General features: G+C 43.4%; 1 protein-coding gene across 6 annotated transcripts in view; it reads right to left on the bottom strand.

Moving 5' to 3' along the window:
* Window positions 1-25942, bottom strand: part of cacna2d2a (calcium channel, voltage-dependent, alpha 2/delta subunit 2a) — a 151832-nt gene that overhangs the window by 88690 nt on the left and 37200 nt on the right. For all 6 annotated transcript variants that reach the window (XM_058065870.2, XM_058065848.2, XM_058065837.2 and 3 more), the window contains exon 3: window positions 18811-18927. In XM_058065870.2, coding sequence (XP_057921853.2) covers window positions 18811-18927 — 117 coding nt within the window. The remainder of the gene's footprint in view (window positions 1-18810; window positions 18928-25942) is intronic.

The raw sequence follows: 25942 nt of genomic DNA on the forward strand, positions 1-25942 counted from the left end.
GACTAAGAAAGTAATCGTTAGTCGCAGCCCACCTTGTATAAAGCTGCAATGTAACCTCCAAGCTAACCATGCGTCATAGATGCGGTTATTCCATGTGTACACACACACAGTACTTCCGTTCAAATAAAAGCACTAGTCAGTGATGGAACACAAAGATACACAGCACCCTTCACCCTACTCCTGTTTGCCAGTAGACATAAAAGAGGAATAACATGTAGACATGGATGTCTCTCAAAGCAATTACAGCAGACGGAAAGCAAATTAAATTTGAAGCCCAGAGCAAGAGCAGCGACTGAACGCCTGTGACAGATATGACAGGGGAGGCAAAGGAGCGCCACCGTGGTGGTGGGGTCGATGATGGAGGTGTGGGGTCGCACCAGGGAGATACTAATGTAAAAGAGCCAAAAAACAGCAGGGCTCTACATTAAAAACAAAAATGTATTGCCCGTGGGGAATCCTTAAGGTGAGAACTACTTGCCCGAACTTGCCGAATGTAAAATGAAAAGACTGCCATAATGATATCAACTAATTTTTGTGGCATCACATGAGAATCTCAAATAAAGATGAAATTATTATCATTTCTTGTGGTTGTTTTCCTACATAGATCCTGACGTTGCATGGAAATCTGGATTGTTAAGAGACTTCTAGGCACTTTGCCTTTGATAAGTTGTGCACCACAATGAAACATTATTGAATAGACACTAGTAAAGTGTTTTTAATCCGGAAAAAAAAATGCTCAAAAATGGTCAAACAATAATTTGCGAAGTAAAGGTGAGAAAAAAATAGATTTTGTAGCTTGTGCAAAATCAGCACTCGGTATTGGATCTAATGGGTGGTGTTTCATTGTGACCACTTCAAATTGTCACAGCAATGTGATTCACTCACCTGCGCCATCATTTGATTGGCTGCCGCTAATAAAATACTTGTTTAGGAGGCACCGGTTCATCACTTTTTGCTCTTTTCCTTCAGAATTTCTTGACGAATTAGACCATGTTGGCAGGGACGCCATGATAGATGTTTTTGTAGTCAAACCATCGCTGATTGGTTGATCACGAACAAGAACGGGTGTGGGTAAAACGTGGACCGCGGTCTAAATAAACAATTCTGATTGGTCCATTTCAAGATTTGCAAGGATTGGTTTGAAAATTACCACCGGAATTGCGCAAAAAAAATAAATTCTCTTCGCAGTACGGCATGCCAAAGTGCACTTGCCCGACGGGAATATCACTGATTGGATTTACTTGCCCGAGTTTTGTTTTAACTTGCCCCGGGCCATCGGTACATGGTTATTGTCGAGCCCCTGAACGGGACTTAAAAGTGGGCCATGAAGACATCACGCCGGATAAATAAACAGCACGTTCGGAAAACAATAATGCGCCCTGTCTTCAGACCGTTTTCCTTCCTTCCAGCGAGTCTGCTGTGCATTTAGCTCAGTAAAAATACATTTGCGGAAGGCTTGACAAAGCCCCCGTCACAGTGGATGTTTGGTTCCCGTCATAACGCTCTGACGTCCATGACAAGTCAGCAGGGCACTGCTACCATTTCAATAGAAAAAGTCATTTTGTTTGCTTATGAAAGACTTTCTCAAAGAAGTGATAGCAACACATTAGAATAGTATTATTGCATCCCCAGTGCAACGCAGTTGTTCAAATACATACGGGAATGCATTCATTCCTAGCTAGCAGCCATATGTTACACACACACGCTTATAATGAAGCATACGCAACAGCACTTGCACACATTCCGTCATTCCGCTCCACAAATGCGCCACCAATTCACCAACACATGCTTGTTACAAGTCCCACAGATTAGCTCGGTTTCCAGTTCTTCACCAGATATCCCCCTTTTTCTTCATTATTCCAGTCCAAGAAATGACAGGATTAGTCGTGGCCGCCTTTTAAACATCAGATGTTATCGTCCTCTCCTGGGTGAACAATTAATCCCTCTCACTTCCCTTCTCCTTATCGCCCTCCCACCCCCGTTCAGGCTTCATCTGGCCTCCATTCCTGCGTTACTCTCTCCTTCATGGCCCGCCGTTCCCAGAGGAGATCTTCTTCAGAGCAAAGAAATGGAGCTGAGTGTCCTGGTATTTATACACCAGCAGCGGTTTGTGGCTGGGGAATATGAAATCATAGCATATGTCGTCACCAAACACTGCTCTAGCTACTATTACTAGATCTACTGTGACACTTTACTTTGGTACACTTAGAGTAGTCCGTGTACAGCTGGAGCAGACATATTTGGCCACATTCCTCAGTAAGGTACACGTCATCTGGAAGGCGTATTTGGACTTGGAAGTCCAGTTTCCGCTTCACAATGTCACAGGTCATGTTTCCTTCAATGAACCGCAGCTCCCCGGTGCCGGCAGCACTCGTGCAGCCCCACACCACAATAATGGCTGTACGTTGACTCATTTTCAGTGGATAATAAATCTGTACTCATTTTGGCGGACCACAATTAAGTGTTTATTATTTATAATTTTTTATTATATTTATATGAATTAATTATTTGTATTTATTTTATTATATTTATTAATTATTTATATTATTTGTTTTTAATTATTTCATTTTTATTTTAATTAAAAAAATTGCACCATGGGCAAAAAGAGGTGATGATGCAACTCTCCACTAACGTATTAACATTTAAGATAACTTTTAAGTCATAAAAACGACCACAAGGGGGCAGGAGTTTATTGAACAAGAGCTAGGCAGGGATCACGTGGGATCACGGGACAGGAAGAAGGAAGCGTGGAGGAGTGTAGCGTGCAGAAGGTTACGCCTTGTACGGAAATGTTAACGCATTGTTCAGTTCCAAAAATGAAAATTGTTTCTGATGTCATATTTGTAAATAAATTGTTATTTGGTTGTAAAACTACCCATTTTTGTGTTGTTTATTTTGGTTTAGTTGTTTAGCCAATGTTTAACAAATGCAAACATCTTCCAGGGTGCAGAAATATTGTTGACAATTAACCGCAAACAGAGCTATGATTGACTTTTATGATTGACTTTCAGATTCCACGTTTGTGTGAATCTCGCCACGGTTTTATCCACGGGACAAAAAGAGATAGGAAGTTAAAACATCTTGTTCCAGGATGAACTTGGGGAAAAAACATACGATATAAATGGACTTGAACAGAGCTGGAAATGAGATCATTTCAAGACGTGCTTTAGCAGAGTTACAAAACTACGTGTTTAATACCACGGGCGGTGATTTATCAAGGGAGAGGAGAGAATTTGTGCTGACCATTGAGATTAAAGCACTGCTAACGAGAAGCCTTGGGCGTACGGGTTTCAGGCTGACAATACATATATTCACTCAATATAACCATTTCCTTCCATTATGCATGACTTCACTGGACAAGACGGTCCGATACTTCATCATCTCTACCCTTTAACTCTCCTATAGGCAGGAATGTCTCAAACAGCCACATATGGTGTCATTAGTAAAAGCGCGTACTATCGGCGGGGAAATAAATAGTGAGCGATAAGGTTGGAAAATGATGACCAAGTGTGACAGAGAGCGGGAGAGGGGCGAAGGGGCGGCAGGCGGCGTTGAAGAAGTCTAACCTTGACAGAGAGCATCTTCTGACAAGCATCTGCCTCCTATAATAATTTGGAAATAATCTCCATCCACAAAGGCCCAGCAGTCTGGCAGAGTAAACGCTCTGTGGCTGATCGATGGCTGCGATTCAGCCAGCTGCCCGTCTCTGTGTGCACAGGCTCGCCATCGATCTCTCGCGCCTTCCTTGCCTCTCCCCGCTCCCGCCGTACTACACCGGGAGAGGAGGAGGATGAAGACGTGGGGAGGGGGCAACAAAATGATCTGCATAGATCGTTTTGGAGTTTTAAGATAGTTACACAGCAGTGAGAGGGGTGAAACATTTACCCTCGTCGGCTCTAAATGACCAAAAATTTGAACCAAACAATACAAGCACATCACTACCGACCAGCATATGTTGTTAATGGCGGTCTAAAACAACAACTTCGACAAATAAATGTCTATATTTGTCACAATTCCAAGTCAAAATTACCATATCTAGGAACAGGTTAGCAGTGTAGAGAGTGGCCGACAGCAGCTCCTGTTTCAATTAAATTCAATTGTACTTGTTAATAAAGCCACTGATGTGCATTGCGAATCTCTCCTTAACCATAAATTGCGGTAACCTTACAGTAACCAGGAAGTAAGCTGCCACAGCTAACTTGTGAGTCTATATATGTCTTATTTGTTTACGTTATTATGTCAACTATATTGGGCAATACAATTGTGTTATTGTTTACTGAAATTCCACATTTGGTCACAGTAATTCTACATCTTGTTACTGTATGGGCTATTGTTTTTGTACATATATTTACACTTATTTTGAACAGCACCTGCCACTTTTATATTTATATTGTTATTCCTTGTTTTATTTTTTTTATCATTTTCCTTATCTTATTTTTACCTTCTACAATATGCACCATGGAGTTGCACTCAAATTTCGTTGTATGCAATACAATGACAATAAAGGCAATTCTGATTCTTCTGATTCCCTTTCATGTCAAGAGGATTGTACTTATATTTAGAAAGTCCTAAACAGGTTTTCTATACTCTAGCTACAAAAACTTGAAATGATAGCTAACATTAGTAGCTACTAAACTTTGCCAAATCACTATTATTACACTATTATTGACAACTAATGCAATTTAAAAACTGCCTTCAGTTCAGTTGTGTTGTCATTGACGACAGAAACACAACAGATCTCATAGTGTATAGACTGGTCATATGTTTCATTTAACTGTATATAACTCTGGGTAAAATTGTTGATTTGTTAATACTTGGCTTGTTTATATTGTTTATTTTTTTGTACTGCTTAATTGATTGTGTACTCTTGCTGCTGTACAATGCAAATTTCCCCACTGAGGGACAAATAAAGACATATCTTATCTTAACATTGAAGTGACATTGCATGTCTTCCAAAGCATTTTAACCACGTCCCATAGGGGGCGCCACAAATGTACTGTACCAGGTAGTTCCTGGCTTACATGTGAAAAAGGACCAATGACGTGAGGAGTAGGAGGAGAAGCAGACAACAGACTATACATTTTTAAACAGAGCAGGTAGAAAACAGGAGGTGGTCCTTCAAGGTCAGTATTTAATAGTCTCCTTTACTGTCTCTTTAAAGCGCAACACCCCCCCCCCCCCCCAACCCTGAATCTTAACGCAGCCTGGAGGCAAGCGCCTATCTACCCCCCCCACCTTCTCCTCCATCATGTACCTTTCTCTCTGTCAGTCACCGGGCACCCGGCGCCCCCTGGTCACTTGGCAGAATGAGTCCAAGCTCTGGCTGACAGCTGCCATAGGTCTTCAAACACAAGATAAATTAAACGGGTGATTACCAAGCAAACAAGCCTCCTCTTCTTACAGGCGGGAGCCATCTGTCATTCGAGAGGTGGGGGGGGGGGGGGGTGTAGAGCCAAGGTAACTGGGCATTGAACCGCATCTTTCAACCTCTAATTCATACGTCTATCACGGGGAGGGTTAAAAAAAAAGAAACCCTGCCAATCACCCAAAGTGTTTGGCCATTATGTTATGAGAGTCTGACAGAGTTATGGCAGGCTGTCAAAGTTCAAGACAGTGGGGCAGGAAATTAGGAATTGGACCGGGCTTTTCCCTTCCAAAAAAAAACGGCTCATCTCCACTATCAGAGGAAAGTGATTTGTACATGACGTGAACCAACAGGTGGTGGCGGTACTTCTGCACGAGTGAGGCAGAGCTTTTCTCCCAGGCACTCACAGTCTCAAAAGATTGTTGGCAAGTTAGCAAACAAGAGAGGAGCTCTTTCACATATAAAATATATATATATAAATATATATTTTTGAAACCTATTAAGAGTCCCTGAACATAAGCCACGCCCACAAATCTGTAATCCGTGGATTATGACGATTAATTGGTTCCAGACCCGGTTGAAATTCCGCCAAGTAGCATTCAATATTACTAAAAACAACATTTTCCTAGTTAGAGAATATAGAAAACATGTTTATAACTTTCTAAATACAATTTTATTTACATTATTAGAGCCCTCCAGACAATAAATAGCACCCCTATAGTGAACCTTACATTCATATTACCAAAAATAGTTGACATAATCAAAGTAAATAAGCCATTTAAGATCATATAAGACTCATGTTTGTGTGTGTTTTGAAAAATGTCTTCCACGGAAAGGAAGTGACATCAGTGAGTCAGAGTTCAGTTTTAGCTGCAGTATGTTATGATGATGATGACTTACTATTATTAAGATGATGTTTTTAGTGTGCCTGTTGTGTGAATAATAATAATATTAATAATAACAACAATAATAATTATTATATATATTATATATGATATATAAAAGATATTTATATATTAATATAATATACATTTATAAAAAATATATAATATATATACTATATATATATATTTAATATATTATTTATATATATATATATATATAATACATATTGTATGGCCTAATTTGTCTAAAAATGCTTGATTTAGTTTTTGTCTATGAGTGACAGGTGTCCATGCTGTAACGTGGGATATTTACACACAGAAAGACCAACTAGAAACCTCCCAATCTTACCTGCGCTCGATATTCCCAGCATAATCGCGTGTTTTATATATTTGTTTTTTGCAGAAACTATTGAAAAAGGGGTTTCGTCTTACAGTCTGCATCATTTTTTTATATATATTTTATATTCCCACAGTAAGAAACTTTCAGCAGGTTCTTGTAACCAAGGACGTTACCATGAGTGAAACAGCAGATAGCATGGACACACACATTGCTTGTGCAGGCCTCCACCCCAACTGATACGGGACAAAGCAACAAGCCCAGACAGACCCCCCCCCCCCCCAAACACGTTCCAGCTAGGAAGAATAACACAGCAGAAAAGAAGTGACAGCGCAATGCAAACTTGGAAGAAATGGAACGGGAGAAAATAATTCAATCTCCAGCTACCTTCTTCAATCAGGGAGTTATAAGACGAAGACGAGGGCACGGGAGTAAGAGAAGGCGGAAGCATGTGATGCCTTTCCTCCCTGTAGGCAGGGCGAGGGTGGCAGGCATGCTGATAAGCCCGCAAAGATTAACTGCTTGCTCTGATGGAAAAGCAAAATAAAAGGCACGCCGACCTCTGATTCCCTCGGCCTCCGTTGCGTCCGTGTCCTCGCTATGCGGGGGGGGGGGGGACCTGCGTACATTAGCATGATGAGCCCAACTGTTCAACAAGCTCCGCACGAAAGCAACATGACCTCTGAAATGCTTTCAATGTATTACGCTGTATCCTAACATCTACGCTCGGTAGCCATCTTATCTTAGAAGACCACAAACACAAAAAGTCACAACAATTTCTGGCGACAAGGACTGATCTTCACGTGGGAAGGACAGAGGTTATTTTCCCGACAAGTCCAGGATTGTCCTTGTCCATTCCGTAAAGAAAACACCTATAATGCCACTGAAGCTGATTCCAAAAGGGCCCACAAAAACGTATAAAATAACGAGGCAATGATTTGGACACCCCTGATGTAAGGACTTGATTTTGGCGATTATCAAGAGCGAGATATCAGAACTTGGGCGGGAGTTCGATCCTCAAGGGTCACGCAAGCAGGATATACTTTGCATCTCAATTTGCTTCCTTTTTTGTTGGCCTTAAATGCTAAACAGATTTGCTCTGTCAGGGAAAAGTGTAAGCTACACCTTCCCTGATGTTAGGAGTATTAATTGGCTGTAATTGGAGCGGCCGGACCTGAGCAGGAGGGGATAGAAAAGAAGAAAAATATATATTTTTTAAAAGAGAGTGCAGGGATTGTTGTGTACTCCTATAGAGCAGCTATACACAATAACTCCCACAAAAAAGTTTTCTAGATCTTCCAGAATCTGCACCTATTCCAGCTGTATTTCATTGGAATTCCAAAATAATGTGTTTTAATTTGAGCGGCACGGCGGTCATGTGGTTAGCATGCAGACCTCACAGCGAGGAGATCAGGGTTCAATTCCACCCTCAGCCATCTCTGTGTAGAGTTTGCATGTTCTCCCCCGTGCATGCGTGGGTTTTCTCCGGTTTCCTCCCACATTCCAAAAACATGCTAGGTTAATTGGCGACTCCAAATTGTCCATAGGTATGAATGTGAGTGTGAATGGTTGTTTGTCTATATGTGTTCTGTGATTGGCTGGCCACCAGTCTAGGGTGTACCCCGCCTCTCGCCCGAAGACAGCTGGGATAGGCTCCAGCACCCCCCTCGTGAGGAAAAGTGGTAGAAAATGAATTAATCTGTTTTAATTTCTTCACGCCCACTCCACTGTGATTGGTCCCACTCATTATGTACACGCCCATATAAGGAAGCCTGTGGAGTCACAGTGAAGCATAATCGGTCATATTTGATGAGGTTTTAAGCAGTATTAGTATTAAACATGTGACTTTTACACCATGCTTTCTCTTTTACACGTATGTGGGCTATCTTGGGCGGGGAAGAGAGTGTGTAATATCCCAATGTATGTTTTGTGCAGCTTGGCAAGACGTCACTTGGAGCGTATGAGGCACCAAGCAGTCATTTCTATTCATCTGTCTATGGCTGACGGGGAAATGAACGTGTGAAACAGCTGCCGTAGCAACATGAAGAAGTTGCTCCAAGACAAAAGAGCATTTGTTCCTATCAAGGATACATTTAGATGCGGAATCTAAACCACCCACCTATACTTGCACTTCCTGTGTGTGTGTGTGTGTGTGTTCTGTGCGGGACCGGAACCTGGAAACAACACTCAGAATGTTCATCTGCAATGACATTTGTTTAGAAGGGGCAGGGGCGGGGGGAAAGGGTGCTGCATTCAAATGGAGCTGAAAATGGCGCGTTCAGAGCTAAAATAAACGTGTGCAATGAAGATGTGAAGAAAAGCGCCGGAGGCGGCGTGCTGCCACCAAGCAGATCAGGTTCTGACATTTTGACTAATGTGAAACGCCGCCAAGGGACAGTGGGTGGGATGTTGTGACCTTTATCGGCGGGAGTGATAGAACGACTTCATAGCACACAAACAGTAATCCGGATATAGACGGCCGTCTGCTTTTAAACGCAGCGCTGTGACCTGTCGCTGTGAGTGTCGGTGTTAAACACAGACCTTCCGCATTTCGGGCGAGCGCGTGAGAACGTCTCGGTGTCGCCGGCCATGGCGGGAGTCGGGCAGCGCGAGGGTGACGTCTCCTCTTTGAAGGTTAAACAGTCACCTCGAGTACTTTGACGGCGCTCCATTCGTGTGGTGCAGGTGTGCTGCAGGTGGAACAGATGGTTGCTAATGGGGGTTCATAGATCTGAATGACGGAAGGAAATTATGGGATGCCGTTTTCACATATTGATATGTGTCTAACAGCGGTGTCGTGTCTTGCGCAATTAAAACGTGGCAAGATTTATTGTTCCAAAAAAAACGGGTCTGTGCTGTTAATAAATAAATTAACTAAGTCATTCAATCCCAGCGACCAGGGTTCAATTCCACCCTCGGCCATCTCTGTGTGGAGTTTGCATGTTCTCCCCGTGGGTTTTCTCCGGGTACTCCGGTTTCCTCCCACATTCCAAAAACATGCTAGGTTAATTGGCGACTCCAAATTGTCCATAGGTATGAATGTGAGTGTGAATGGTTGTTTGTCTATATGTGCCCTGTGATTGGCTGGCCACCAGTCCAGGGTGTACCCCGCCTCTCGCCCGAAGACAGCTGGGATAGGCTCCCTCCTACTATCGATTCATGACGATTTTCAGGCGTAACATGGCGACCATAACACCGCTTCATAACACATAACTCATACATAGAGGAGGTCAGTGAAAAAGTTAGCGTTAGCGTTCCTTTCTACGTTGTTATGTGAAATCAATGAACCCAGGAAGGAAGTTCCGCTAATGCTTAAAATGACCAAAATACGTCAAAATAAAATAAGTATCACAAGTTATTATGAATGTGCGTTTCTACACGATCACAGCATGGATATAAAACCATTTCATTCGTTCAGCTCTAGGATGGTCCCCTTTATTTTTTGTGTATATGATTTAATATTTTGGAAATAACTATATTAGTCTGTATCGCCTGCTTGTAATTAACCCTTAACGGGGACCATGCCAAAATTTTAGATAATTTGTTTGAGATATTTTGCACATTTGAAAGTGAGCCCCGAAAGAAGTTAGCATTGCTCTGAACGCTCGCTTTCAGAAGGTTTTTTTTATAACACCGGCTCCCTGTGATGTCACAGTCAGCCGGACTTCCTTATATGGGCTTTTCTTAAACTGCGACAATTCACCGTGTTAACACTGAGCGTGACCGTTTCAGGAACCTAAGGAAACACAGCTGGAATAGGTGCAGACTCTGGAAGGTCTGGAAAGTTTTCTGTGCGGGTTATAATGTGTAGGAGCCCACAACTCAATACAAAGGGCTGAAATGAGCCTAATAGGGTCCCTTTATGTAAACAGAGGCCCCAGCTATAAATAGAGGTCAATAAATGTATAAGACATACAACTTCCCTCACTGGAAACCTGACTAGGTACTCCAGTAAGTTCCAGTACAAGACTTAAAATGGGCAAAAAAATGCAATCCAGCTTTGGTTTTGGGTTCTGGTGACGACTTATGTACCCGACCGGCATTCATCATGATAGTCCTTCCCATTTGTTGACATTTTAACTATCTGAGAAACTTTTGGTTTCCAACATTCAGGGAGATGTGTAATCACTTTGTTTCATCTATCGTAATCATTTCGCCAAAAGGTTTCTCTAACAGACCTCCACTGAGATTGTCAATAACATTTTGTTTTCGAGGCAACGGTGATTTGTTTGATATTAAAGAAGCCAAACAATACAAGCAAGCGACAATGAAGTGAGATAGCGTTCTATGTGATCTTTTCAGCTGCGCTGATAAAACTACTGGGACATTTGGGAGAGAGATTTCAATCAATTTGAATATCATGCATTCTAATTTAATTTCCCAACATAGGCTACACGTTATAGACATCCCGACTATACGCAACTTTTATCCCTCTCCCTTCTCTGTGAGTCTTTCTGAACTGCACTGACAGTGATGTCATGTTTTTGCACGCAGTAACGTCTATTTTTATTGAACTAGAGCTCGTCCTACTTCCCCTGCTTCGTCCCTGATGGGACCGCAGACTGACACCCGCTTCGCAAAAGGCCAACGGAAAATAGAAAATTAAATTACTTTTTTAGAACCCACTTTTTTTTAATGATAGTTTTTAACTTCCTGTCGGCACCACCGAACGCGTTAGCGTGCGTTTCCTGCACGCTACAGCGTATCTAAGAGTGCATGCAAGTGAAGTTCTCAGCAGTGATTGGCTTGATTCATTATTCAAACTAGCTGACCTCCACACAGTCGGCGCAGGCACACTCATTACGAAGCTCTTGTAATTCATTAAGCTGCCCAGATGAACACGGGCCACACTGGGGAGGTACGGGTGGGAGGGTAGGGGGGAGTCGCTATTACTGAGACGGGCCTGCTGGGTCTTCGTGAGCTCGCTGGCGAGTAAGTCAATCAAGTCGGGCTCAAGACAATTAAGGACATGTCGCCGGCGACGCGGCTGAGGAGGAATATGTTGAAGAGCGAATGTTTACCTGAAAAAAAACGAGCTTCTACGGTACAACGTGACAGCGGTACAATGTTGTAGGTCAACGAATGAAGCAGTCTGGGTGGAACAGTATGCCAGAATCACATGTTAGTACATGTAAGGTCATGGTTTGGCTCGTTTAGGGACCAAACCCGAAATGAGTTTTTCTGCTAAACTGGTCTCAAACAAACAAATAAAACATTCATTCATTTTCTACCGCTTATCCTCACGAGGTTTGCGGGCATGCTGGAGCCTATCCCAGCTGACTTCGGACAAGAGGCGGGGTACACCCTGGACTGGTGGCCAAAGAACACATATAGACAAACAACCATTCACACTCACAGTCATACCTATGGACAATTTGGAGTCAGTAGTTAACCTAGCATGTTTTTGCAAACTCCACACACAGGTGGCAGAGGGTGGAATCGAACCCGGGACTCCTAGCTGTGAGGCCTACGTATGAACACTGCCGATTTATAAAGACCCAAAAAGGCTAGAAACAAACAACCATTCACACTCACATTCATAACTGTGGACAATTTGGAGTCGCTAATTAACCTAGCATGTTTTTGGAATGTGGGAGGAAACTGGAGTACCCGGAGAAAACCCACGAATGCACGAGGAGAACATGCAAACTCCACACAGAGAGTACCGAGGGTGGGATTGAACTCGGGTGGTCTGCGCGCTAGCCACTCAACCGCCGTGCAGCCTAAAAAACATACAATCTAAAATAATTTAACAACAATACACTATATAACTATGACTTCTTTATTGGTTGAGGTAGGCCCGATGATGTGCATTGTTAGCTAGCTCATATTAACTTGTTTTCTTGTGATATAACGCACTGAAAAGGGAAAGACATATGTATTAATGTTTCACATCAGGATTATGAATGATGGGCAGAATTCATAAAAAGTCCAGTTCCCCTTTAAATGTAACTTGAGTTAGCTTAGCAGCTTTGAAAAAAAATGTCTTTATTTTCTCAAGCTGCTGCTAATCGTTCATATCTTCTGGCGCCTCACATTGTGAAAAGCACTTGGAAATTCAACCTATGCATGTTTTTGTAGCGAATATAGTAGTTTCCACTGGACAAGTTGGCTAAATGCGTGTACCAGTTAGCATCTAGCACATGTTGCTCTGGAAGGGGGTCCACGGGGACCAGCACGCAGGCTTGTCTCTCCATCAGACTGAAACACCTTCATTTGTCACTGATTCACGCCGACAGGGGGGGGCACATAATCACTTGCCGCCGGTGGTGTAATTCATTGTGAGCACACCAGCTGCTGTCCGAGGCGCTGCTGCCGGGGACGACACAAACGCCGAAATTGAGCGCTTCACATGATTTAGAGAGCTTTTTAGGCCCCTCTTTGTCAGGATGCATGAAAGCGGCCGGGGGCAACATGCAGCCACTCGCTGAAGGACTCCAACACATCTCAGCATCAGTTAGAAAAGCCGGCAGAGGGGTCATTTTATGTCAGCGTAAAGGTTGATGCGGGGTCGCCGTTGCGGTTTAATACAGGCAAGGTGTAGAATCGAACGTTTTGCCGCATATATGTTGCTTTATCAAGCGACTAGATCCAATCACCTGTGACAAGTGTGCACTGTGTGAGCCACGCTTGAGCGTCAGTGTCTCAGTCAATTATTAATACGTGTAACGTGATGACAGTTGACTCCCAACGGACCCCGTCCCTCCCCAGCCTCGACCCCGGGTTGTGTCATCTCGGTTTCCATGGTTAGGAAGGAGACGCGGTCCCCGGCTGCAGTGTGATTGATTCGTTCTGTCAAGCACACTTTCACCGTCACTGCACGGTGTCCGGTCCAAGCGTTCCTGCAATCCCTCACAATTACGATCAGCATCATCATTAAGTCGATGAGTGTCTCCGTCATCCACGAAAAGACAAGCGGGCCAAATATTTACAATCTTTGACAAACAAGTCAACAGTTCCCATTTGGTCAGGATTTTGAAAAACCTCAATGTGTGTTTTTGGACCATTTCTTCAACATTTCCAAAGCTGTTTGCTGTAGAACGGTGATTATTGGAATTTCATTTCTACCGTGTTACACACTTCTGTGTGTATGCTAGCAGCCCCGCCTCCACCCGCCAAAACAAAGAGGTTGTATGACTGAAAAAAGGGCTCACTCCATTCATGCCGTTGTTCTATGGAACTAATTTGTCAAGGTGCTGGAACCAATGCACAGAGTGAACTCTCTTCCTGCCTGATACAACTGCATAATCAAATAAATCATCTTTAGTGCAGTTTTAAGAACAGGCCACAAGGTGGCAGAAGTGCATTTGATAAGATCTCGGCATACGTCATTCCCATGTCACAGAGCACTCCACAGCAAGCAGGAAGTAGAAAAGAATGGAGCAGCGTCGCGTGCACAAGGTTACACACTGAAGCAAAATTTGAATTTTAGTTCAAAATGTGAAAATTTAAAATAGTTCACGGCGTTATATTTGTAAATAAATGTTTTTTTTTTTCATTCCCTCCCACATTCCAAAAACATGCTAGGTTAATTAGCGACTCCAAATTGTCCATAGGTATGAATGTGAGTGTGAATGGTTGTTTGTCTATATGTGCCCTGTGATTGGCTGGCCACCAGTCCCTTGTGAGGATAAGCGGTAGAAAATGAATGGTTCTTTTTATGTAAAAAAAGAACCAGGTATTTCGTTGTATGCAATACAATAACAATAAAGTCGACTCTGATCTTCTGATTCTGATCTGATTCTGTTTTTGGTGTTGTTTAAGTCAGTGGCATAATTGTTGAGTTATGCATATATGGCTAAATTTGTGTCAAAAGTACAAGTTATGCTTGAAATTGATCTTTTCAAAAAGATTCTGGTTTACCGCCTTTGTAGTCGGGAACTGATATTTTCCAAAAACTTACCGTAAAACAGGGCTATAAGGGACAATATTCGGTAAAATGATTTCAATATATTTCTGCCTATTCATGTTAAACAGGAAGCTGTTTTGTGTTGTTTTTTTTCAAAGAAGCATATATCCTTGAACAAATGGTTCAAAAAAAAAATGTTCCGAAAATTGTCCCTTATCACCCCGCTGTTTTACGGTACCTCGAGTATGTTCTACTAAAGGATCGAAAAAGTTTTTTTCACCCCTATTGAGCCTGGGGGGGTTGCTATTTGTAGTTAATACTAAAACAGCAAGAAACAACTACGCTACAGGAAGTGGGAAGTGAAAGGAGCTTGTTGTCGTGTTGTACTTATGGCAGGATATCAGCAAAACCGCTGAACTGTAGCAACAGCAATACAGGTGGAAGTACACATCAGTCTCACTGACTGTTTTCCAGATTTTAGCAGCCATACTGACGCAGTGCTGCACCGCAACCAAAAAGTGGATGAAGGGGCCAAAGAAAGGCCCCTGTACTCCATCAATACCCGGCACATTCAGATAGTAGGAGTATTCCACAGTGCTAGCTAGACTAAGCAGCAAACTGAGCTTCATCTCTAGTCAAACCCGCAGATTCTGTGAGAAGCGCTGGTACCTATTTATGTGGGTCAATCTTATTTTTCAAGGAACGCTTCCATCAACTATGTGCATGCGCTAAACAACCTCCATGATTGCAGCCTTTTTAATCCGTGCGCCTGTCGCCGGCTTCCTCCCAAACTCGTTATCCCAACACTACATTTCCTTGGCCACATTTTGCAAGAAAATTCACCGTTCGTCTGGCCTCAACCTCCATTGTTCCGCAGCGCGTGCATGGCAATAAGACACCGAGTTGAGTGCTGAGAAGCCCGGAAGCAGCCTTGCCTGTGCCTTGAAGCGCTATTGGAATAGTATTGAAACGTGTGTAATTGGATTAGAGCGACCTTAGTCCCGTCTCTATTGCACCAGGCTCCTCTGTGAAATCACAAGTGAAGAGATTTGAACACAGGGCTTTTTGCCGCACAGACGCCGATGGCGACGTAACACAACTCACGAGTCTGTTTGCTTGAGGCGGGAAAATCCCGCCAGCGCTTTGACTGACACTTTCGACTCTTTTTGGCTGCTGACTGACAAGCGCACACGAAGCGGCGTCATCTGGTTTCTGAGCAACCCGCCCGATGATCTCAGGCCCGATCTCACGTGAAGCGTTAAAAAAAGACGCAGAGGATGAGGTAAGGGCCGGGATCAGTCGTCTGGATCCATCCGACCCGCCCGGGCTTTGTGCACATGACAGGATACGAGGGCGGCTGCTGCAGCTTCAAAGAGCTGTCATGAGAAGACTCTCTGATGGCTTCGTTCAGGTGGGAGCCTGTTGCTCTCATCTCACACCCGACACACACACACACACACACACTGCAGCACATCGATACACACACTCAACCCTGCAGGTACACTCTTAAATATATCACGCTGCATTCGTTAAGTGGGGTCACGAGACGAGACCAAATCATGACTGGACAAACTAACTTTTATGTAACTGTGTCACAAAAGTCTTTATTGTCCCACAAATTGAAGCTAAATTACATTATTGTCAATAGTTTGGGAAACCAAATAAACCCCTCATGTTATGATAATATAGCATTATAAAATAAAATAAAATAAAATAAAATAAAATAAAATAAAATACTCAGGGAGCGCAGATCTCCATCATTGTTCCCCCCATATTTTGATTCATAATAATCCTACATTTTTTGGATCAGTCATTGATATTTTGTAGAACCTGTTGGAAACTCGTCCTGTATTTTTTTTTATTCCTGGATATTCCTGGTGATTCCTAAATATGGTGATCTAGATCACCTCCAAAATGTAATCCGTTCTTCCATATCCCATTTCCGACAATTCCTGAAATTTTCATCCAAATCCATTCAGAACAAGTTATTTTGAACACAAACATACAAACATACAAGCACCTAAAGTACACGCCAGCAAAAAACATACGTAACTTCTGCGCTGTGCATGGAATAGGAAATAAAAAACAACAATATTTCCTTAACTTTCACTGTTGTAAAGTTGCAGAAATGTTGCTTTTGGCGTGTATTTTCTCATACGCAATTCAATACCGTCTAACGTTTGCAGCATTTCTTGAAATGCTGGCTTTTCAACTGTGTTAAAGAGCATCATTTCTTTTGTGGTGACTTTCTGTGACTGTGTGACATTTTGCGCTGTTCACATTATCATCACATTAACGTCTCAGTGAGTGTTGACTGTTGATCCCAAATGGGAAAAGCGGGTCGGGTGGATGTGTTAGAGGTGGGCAAGTTAAAAGTAAATTAATTTATTATAGTTTGACAGTTTTTTTCTGAATGAGCAAAACTGTCACGTTTTAATCTCACAAGATTTTGTGACATCCCTAGCATTTATACATCTTTTTGATGTCTCAAATTCAAGCATGTTGCAGCTACTGAGATTAAGTCGATGTTTTTCCATTACCTTAACATTGTGGGAAATTGCTTATTCATACAAAAATAGTCATAATTTGTTCTGTAATAGTAAAGCCACAAGGTCCCATTTCCGTCCATCCATTGATTTTCTATGCCGCTTATCCTGACTAGTGTCACAGGGGCATGCTGGAGCCTATCCCGGCTGGTTTTGGGTGAGGCGTGGTCGCAGAGGTCCCATTTCAAGCACTTTAAACCATTTTAGGATATGTTGAAATGTAAGATTCAAGCACATTCAATCACTAGAAGACCAGGTTTTTTTTGTTTGTTTGGTTTTTTTTAGCCATCATTCATAATCCTTGAAACATGTGAAACATAACCACACGTCTTAAGACTTTTCATTAAAATGATGTGTTTTAAGTGTCGTCCTACTTAGTCCGATTAACTTTATTTCTAAGTATGTTTCCATTATCTGCTGACCTCCAGTTGACCGTCTAATTCCATGTGTGCATCCCTCATTCGTGGCTCTAATAACCTGAGCACAACATAAATCTGTCGGGATGAATCATTCAAATACATTTCTACCTACAAAAAAGATTAGTTCTCGCTCTTCACGTCGTAGAAATTGCAAATCAGCCGAATCCTGAGCACTGTTAAAGCTCGGATCGAGTATTTAGAGTCAAAGTTTCATGAACAAGACATGACCGATATTTCTACACAAAGACATCACCAACCTCCTTTTCTTTACCGCCATCCTTATTTGCATTTTCTCCTCATCTCGCTTCCCTTCCGCTTTGCTCTTTACCAAAAACTTTCACTCCGACATTTTGCCCCCAGCCCCCCCAACTCCAGCACTCTCCTTCCTTTCCGTTTGCTGCTCATTTTTAAATCTATGAATTTCTGAACATCATTTCTTGATTTTTCCACGCCTCAGGGAAACATTCTCATTCCAGCCCATCATTCTTTTTTTTCCTCCCTCTACCACTCTTCACCTCAGACACGTGGAAGTAAGTTGGTGTGTGTGGAAGTGGAGGCGACGGGGGTTGTTGTGCCGTGTGTATGTGTGTGTGTGTGTGTATGTGTGTGTGTGTGTGTCAGGTGGGGGAAAAGTGCCAAAGCCAATGTCATTCCAAATCCAATCATGACCATAGGAGATGTACTGCGACGCCTTGTTCCCTTTTAGGATCCCTGCTGTGAAATTAATCACGCCCCAGAGAGACCTCTCCTCCTTTGGATGAATGTGTTTCATCCCCCAAAACACCACATGCTTCTGGAAGATACACACTCCCGTCCTCTTCTCAGACCCGACAAGGAAATGTCAGCACTTTGGCTCAAAGTGACCATAGCGGGGTCAGATGGGGTGGGGGGTGGGGGGGTGTCACATGATGAACCCTTTCATTAAACTCATCATGCAGAGAGTCTGCTATCATATCATTGATATCATGAAATATAATTCTTCTTTTATGATATTATTTTATGTGTTGGGGCTGCACGGCGGTCGAGTGGTTAACATGCAGACTTCACAGCTAGGAGACCCGAATTCAATCCCACCTTCGGCCATCTTTGTTTGGAGTTTGCATGTTCTCCCCGTGCATGCGTGGGTTTTCTCCGGGTACTCCGGTTTCCTCCCACATTCCAAAAACATGCTAGGTTAATTAGCGACTCCAAATTGTCCATAGGTATGAATGTGAGTGTGAATGGTTGTTTGTCTATATGTGCCCTGTGATTGGCTGGCCACCAGTCCAGGGTGTAGAAGACAGCTGGGATAGGCTCCAGCATCCCCGCGACCCTCGTGAGTATAAGCGGTAGAAAATGAATGAATGAATGAATATTATTTGTTTGTGTCTCTGCGTTGCTTTCATGTATACAGGGATATTGAACACTTACCTCCAAGGCTTTCCTCTTGCTGTTTAGCAGCTTGGAAATGTCCCGTGCCACCCTCTCCACGAGGTCCTTGGGGTTGTTCCTCTTGATTTCAAACTGGCTCTTCTTCTCGTTGTAAATCTGCAAAAAAAAAAAAAAACAGAAGCTCGAGTCAGATTACAGTGGACACTCGTTTGTTTTAAGAGGATAAATAATTTAATCACAGGGGAGCAGCATGCTTGTTCTGGAGGTAGCACACAAGATGGTAAACACGATCTGCGTCAGCCATTGCTCCCCCATAAGCCTCGGTGCTGTAGCAAGAGTAAACACACGAGCGGAGCCTTAATGGCACGGCACTTAGGAGGCCAGATGCAGTCTGGAGCAAATTAAATAAACAATAACTCCAACTCCTTTCCTCGCTGCTGCATGGGCGCCAAACCTCGCCCATAACGGCATTGGGACCAATGCTTCATTATTGGTGATTCAGAGGAGAAAAAGCAGAGTTGACCGAGTACTCTCACTAGTATCGGATCTTGCCAATATAGAAGATAAATGTACATAAATATCTGTGTAAATTAAATGTAAACTTTGTTTACATTTGTTGACAAACATGTTTACTCTGGCCCTCTACAAGTTCGGGTGTTAAATACTTGAGCATTGCAAAGGGAGCCACAACAAAGAGGCTGACGAGACACATGCGGCTCTGGAGCCGTGCATTGATGACCTAAGGTATCAAACATTATTTGGCTTCCCATTGGTGGGCTCAAGACTGAAAACTTTATTTGTGTTTGGCATACAAAGATTCCTGCAAAACTAGAAGAAATATGTCATATGCATGTAAACATGTACATGTTGATCAAGCCACAGTTTTATTGCACAGTTTATTGCACGGTTTATTGCAATTTATCAAAAACACAACTCCACCATGGCCAGAGTTTTCCAAAAGCTCAATTTCGAAGGACAAAAACCTGTTTGGATGTACACAACAGGCCTAAACACATCGAAAAATATGTTTTTAAAATTTTGTGGACATGGCCTCAGTTCGTTTTTCTAGAACTCAAAATGCGATTCCATTTTTCAAAGTATATTTGACCTGCAAAGGAACATCATGGAATAAAACACACATAAAAAGTAGTGCTCCAGGAGGCATTGAGATGTTTTTGGTAGAAATGGTTTTGGTTATTTTTAGTGCCTGGAAAACATGTTGCCATATACAATATGGCCGCATATTGCCAAACAAAGTCCTATTTTTAGAATGTGTGAGGAAGCCAGAGTACGTAGAGAAAACCAACAGTATGAGATAGGATTGGTAGACCAACAAGCTAACCAATAAGCCACCAGACCCCTAAAAATCACAGCCAATGACAATTATAGGTTACATATTTTACCAGTTGAGATTCTGGTCTTGGCCCACCTGTTTGGTCCAGTCCTGGACTGTTTTTTTTTGTTTGAACCGGACTAAAATTGAAAATGGCTCTGTGAGCAGAACGCTGGACTAGATCTTAACTAAACCTACCAAGAAGGTCTTGCAATGTCAGCTATGCCGCATTCTTTAAAGAAGAAATATCTTTTGCCCGAAACAACGGCATCCATTGGCTCGGTCTCTATCAGGCCGTAAGCTGGGCAGGCAGCCATCGGCCATCGGCCGACTGAGCTGGCACATCTGGTCCCAGAGGCTCGGACCACGCCAACCAAGCACTCTGATGAGATTTGCTTAGCCCGTCTTATTCTAGCCAAGCCGCAAGGGATCAAAATTGTGTTCAATTTCCACCAATTTACTCAATGAAAGTGAACTACACGCGACTGACACAACATTTAAATTTAAAGTCCTTCTCCCGACGGAACGAGGTGTGAAAACTTTTGTCCGCTCCAGTGAAGAATCAAGTCAACTCTCTGACTCCTTTAAGCGAGTGTTTTTGAGTCGATTTAAAAAAAAAAATTGGTTTGAGAATCAATATTCATTCTGTTTAAGTGCTGTGCAGCGCTCAGTCTGTCCACGCCACTGCAGACACAAACAGCTTGTCTTCCAGGGGGGAGAGAGAGGGAGAGAGAGACATAATGAAAAACAACACAGTGAATGTAACACCATGAGGCCTAAGTAGAAGCATTCATTACTAACATCTGAACATGCACAATTAGAGTTAGAAAGGCCTTTTCATTGTTGTTGATGTTTTTCCAACCAATCTTGCTTATATTGTACAAACACGTGCTTGCATAGCAAATCCTGTAGTGGTTCTGGAAAACAACATCACGTTACGAAGAGTGTTTTATCTACAGGGGCAATACAGATGTTGTAATAATTGGATTTAGAAGATCACAAACAGGTTTTATTAAGCCATATTTATGAAAGTTTACTTTCGTGGTCAAATCTGGAGGTGATAAACGAGGGACGACTTTGTTTCTTATGGGGAAAAATGTATTAGGTTAGCAAAGTGCTTCACGGACAAATGCAATTTGACTTGAATACGCTGGTATGATCTCCATTTTGTTGCATTATCAAGTTCCCTTAGTATAGTACAGATAAATTAATGACAACGGTCATGACGGAAAATCATTTCGAAGCACTGGGTTAGCGTACATCTCAGCCAATCACAGGTCACATATAGACAAACAACCATTCACACTCACATTCATACCTATGGACTATTTGGCATTGCTAATTAACCTAGCATGTTTGGTTTTTTTTTTTTAGAATGTGGGAGGAAACCGGAGTACCCGAAGAAAACCCACACATGCAACTCCACACAGAGATGGCCGAGGGTGGGATTGAACTCGGGTCTCCTAGCTGTGTGGCCTGCGCATTTAACGCTCATCCGCCTTACTGCCCTCTCCAATGTACTTATTCTAAACTTAAAGTGCTCCAAACGTAATGGGGAAAAAGGAATAATAAGCCAAAAATGTACCACTTCCACACTGAATGGGAGGAGAACCTTGTTTTTTTCCCCAATCGCTCTCAGCCATGGCATGTCGACTGGGCTCTGCTGGCTCAGTAGCCAGTCTCCATGCAGGACATGACACATGGCTGAGCTAACTAGTTAGCCATTTTCTACCGCTTATCCTGGAGCCTATTCCAGCTGTCTTCAGGCGAGAGGCGGGACATACCCTGGACTGGTGGCCAGCCAATCACAGGGCACATATAGACAAACAACCATTCACACTCACATTCATGCCTATGGACAATTTGGAGTCGCTAATTAACCTAGCATGTTTTTGGAATGTGGGAGGAAACCGGAGAACCGGAGAAAATCCACGCATGCACGGGGAAAACATGCAAACTCCACACAGAGGGTGGAATCAAACTTGGGTCTCCTCGCTGTAAGCCCTGCGTGCTAACCATTCGATCACTATGCAGAACATGGAAATTTTACATTTGAAAAGACAAACTGGTATTACATGCTAATAAACATGTATTTGGGTCCGTGCCTAAAATAGTCATGGAGGCACATACTTTTGTACATTGTACACATGCTCCATCTGGTTAATACACAAGTTAAATCCACCTGCAAACTTCTTTTTGTATCATTTACGACCGCATGAAACAGCAAGGCTATCACTTTCTGCGGCATTTTGCAGTTTGCCCAAGGATAGGCTGTTTTATTGTATTTGTCAGCTCATAGTGCTTGAGTAAAAACACAGAGACAAATGGTGGATGGTTGACGACAGACGCCTCGGGGGAAACAAAAGACAAGAGTGATCTAAAGCATCAAGCGGAGACCAAATGCAGTCCGGACTGACTCAGCCGCCACATCAGCATCAGGTTGGGTAAAAACTGGCTGTGATCGGCCAGAGAGGATTACGATCTCGTTGTGCTCAAGGCCGAGTCAGCGGCCCGCAGGACCGTGAATATGTCGGCGTGGCTAAAATCATGGCCGACTGTTGCTTGTAAACAGAAGCAGCAGAACATTCAATTCATTTAGCTGATGAATATGTACACAGTCAGAGCCAAGACATGGTATTTATTAAATTTACCAGTGGGTCTATGCCTCACTACCTGCTTTATTGATTGCAATTAACACAGTCAATTAAACACTCTCCAGTTATCGGTAGCCTCTGGCTAACCGTGGCAGATTACAATTGGGGCCTGCGTGAAGTCAAGGATCAGGATCATTTGCGGCGGGCTGTAGGTCGCAGAGCCCGGACGGCGTTCAGTGGAGGCCTGTCATTCAGAGTCGTCATAGTCAAGAGTGGAGAGGTGGCTCTGCAGACCCAAGCTGACGGCCAATCAAACCTTCTGCCGCTATAACACTTTACACGGGATATGACAGTGGCGGCGACTGCCAATTGATGCCAATATGCTGTCGCTGGCGCCGAGGACGCACGTGAAAGGAATCGCAATCGGCGCTCTGGGCGCAAGCTCGCTGGCATCACGCGTTCTGTCACGCTCGTCATTAAGCCGTGATGGCTGGTCCCAGTGTGCCAAAACTGTAAACACGCAGATGGAAAGACAAGAGGGCGGCCATGGGCCGGGACAAACACTGTTAAAAATAAATAAATCTTACATTTCCCAGAGAGAAGAGTCGTCTCTGGACTCAAGCACCGTAAATGCTCCAATTTGAGACGTAGCGCAAAGATTATTTGGAAGCAAGCCATAATTAGAGAAAGGCTATTCCTGAATTTGAAAACTCATATCAGATAAATCGGTTTAAACTTTAGTAATGATTTGGACTGCATGAGAAAGTGGAAAAGAAAAAAAACATTGCAGCTTATTTTAGGATCCTACCATTTATGCCTTAAAGGAAGTACAGAATAAAAACAAACGTGGAAACTTGCACTAAGTGACTATACAACAACAGCAGCGGCACTCCAGTAAAATTGTATACCGCCCTCTAGGTGATGAGAGATGGAGAAGATGGCTTATGTTCGGTTATTACATCTGCTCTATTAGGAAATACAGGTTTCAAGGTGACTATAGGGGTGTTATTTTATGTCTACAGGTCTCTAATAAAGGTAAAAAGGTTTTATATGCCCCAACTACAAAAATCTTCAATTTACTGATACTGAATCCGACTTTGCAGTCGCGCCTGGAATCTAATTAACGACGATAAACGAGGGAAGTTGTTTATGTTCTACTGCCGAATTATTCATTCATTCATTCATTCATTCATTCATTCATTTTCTACCGCTTATCCTCACGAGAGTCGCAGGGGGTGCTGGAGCCTATCCCAGCTGTCTTCGGGCGAGAGGTGGGGTACACCCTGGACTGGTGGCCAACCAATCACAGGGCACATATAGACAAACAACCATTCACACTCACATTGATACCTATGGACAATTTGGAGTCGCCAATTAACCTAGCATGTTTTTGGAATGTGGGAGGAAACCGGAGTACCCGGAGAAAACCCACGCATGCACGAGGAGAACATGCAAACTCCACACAGAGATGGCCGAGGGTGGAATCGAACTCGGGTCTCCTAGCTATGAGGCCTGCGCACTAACACTGCCGATTTATAAAGACCTAAAAAGGCTAGAAACAAACTCTTGTGATGAATGAAGAGAGTCTAACGTTTTTAATGTTGCTTTTGTCCTAAAAGTCAATATTCTGTGGGTCAGTGGTAAGAGTGTCCAAAGAGTGTCCAAAGAGTGTCCAAAGAGTTTCCAAAGAGTGTCCAAAGAGTGTCCAAAGAGTGCTTTCCCAGCGATGCCGTTACAGTTGACGTGTTCGGTTGTTGCCGGCGTGTAGGAGAGAGCACGGCTTATCTCTCTGTGAAGTCGGCGACCACAATAGGCCCCGTCCGGCCGTCCTGACAGAGACAGATGCCGCATCATTAAGGAATATTAGTGGGCTTGGCTGAGCAGACCGGGCTTCCTCCAGCCCCCCCCCCGGAACCGCTTCCATGGCAGCAGCATCCCCTCGGGGGAGCTTGATAAGACACAACACAGCAGAAGCTTCACGCGGCTAAATAAGACCTGAAGCCTCCAGTAGGCCTGACACATGAGGTGGGTGGGGCGGTGGGGGGGGGGGGGCAACGACATTGACTGCTACAGTTGATGTCATGTTTCGGGGAAGAGTTTTACGCTCTAATGAGACAACGGCAGAAGAAAAACAGACTGATGGGAGTGTCAGCAGTAGGAAAACATGTACACAAGCTGTCAGCGAGGCTTAATTCTACAAGGGATGTAACTCTGTTAGCATGTGTAGCTAACGGAACGCGGCAGACGTCAGCGAGCGGTCGCCGCAGAGTAGTACTAATTAGCCATGAGCAGAAGCAGGTCAGGTTGGCAGCGAGTGGAGCGCCCGCCAAACCACAGCTACTCCAAGTAGAGTGCAGGGAATGGCGGCGCTTATTAGAATTTACAAATACTAATCTCCATTTTGGTACTAAAGAGCCATTTTACTGCAACAGCAGTCTTTCTTCTTAATGTATATTGTATATATATATATATACACACATACATACACACACACATATACATACACACACACATATATATATATATATATATACACACATACATACATATACATATATATATACACATACACCCCAGCAAAACCCCAGGACATTGCCGAAGCACACCACCAACCCCGCCAGCCAACCCACCTGGCCCCGACCCCCGCTAACCCCTGAGTGCACCCACCTAGTGCCCCGCACCCCAGCAGTCCCCACACACGCCGCTGCCCTCCAAAAAGAAGCCATTTTAATCGACCAGTCGACCTACAAGTCCAGTGTTTCACCGAGGGTGTACCGTTAATGTCCCACAACAAGGGGCGCCTGTTAAATGTTGACAGCTGTATTCATAAGACGAGGATGTGCGTCCGAGGTGCGATGAAAGATAAATAAATAACAAAAGAGTGAAAAGAGGAAGACATGATGCCAGCACGGTCCCAGCGGGGGAACACTGGCTATTTATCTGTGAGCTAGCTAGCCGCACCCTGGCAAACGTCACAGGAAACAAAGGCTGGGCTCGCATGTTTACATACTACACCCCATTCGGAGAGTCGGAGATAAGCCAAGGGTGACACTGAACACGGGGGAGGGGGCTGTGACATTATCAGAGGGATTGTCGACAGTGATTCAAACAGGTGTGAACAAAGAGAAACGCCCCCCCCACACACACACACACACACACCAAAAAGCCAATAAAGCTAAAATAATCTGAATGATGTGCAAATGTTTTCAGCTACAAAAAGCCTGGGGGGGTGGGGTGGGGGGGT

The sequence above is a fragment of the Doryrhamphus excisus genome, linkage group LG11 (assembly GCF_037039965.1).
Source record: "Doryrhamphus excisus strain RoL-2023G ecotype Guam linkage group LG11, RoL_Dexc_Guam_v1.1, whole genome shotgun sequence".
Lineage (NCBI taxonomy): Eukaryota > Metazoa > Chordata > Actinopteri > Syngnathiformes > Syngnathidae > Doryrhamphus > Doryrhamphus excisus.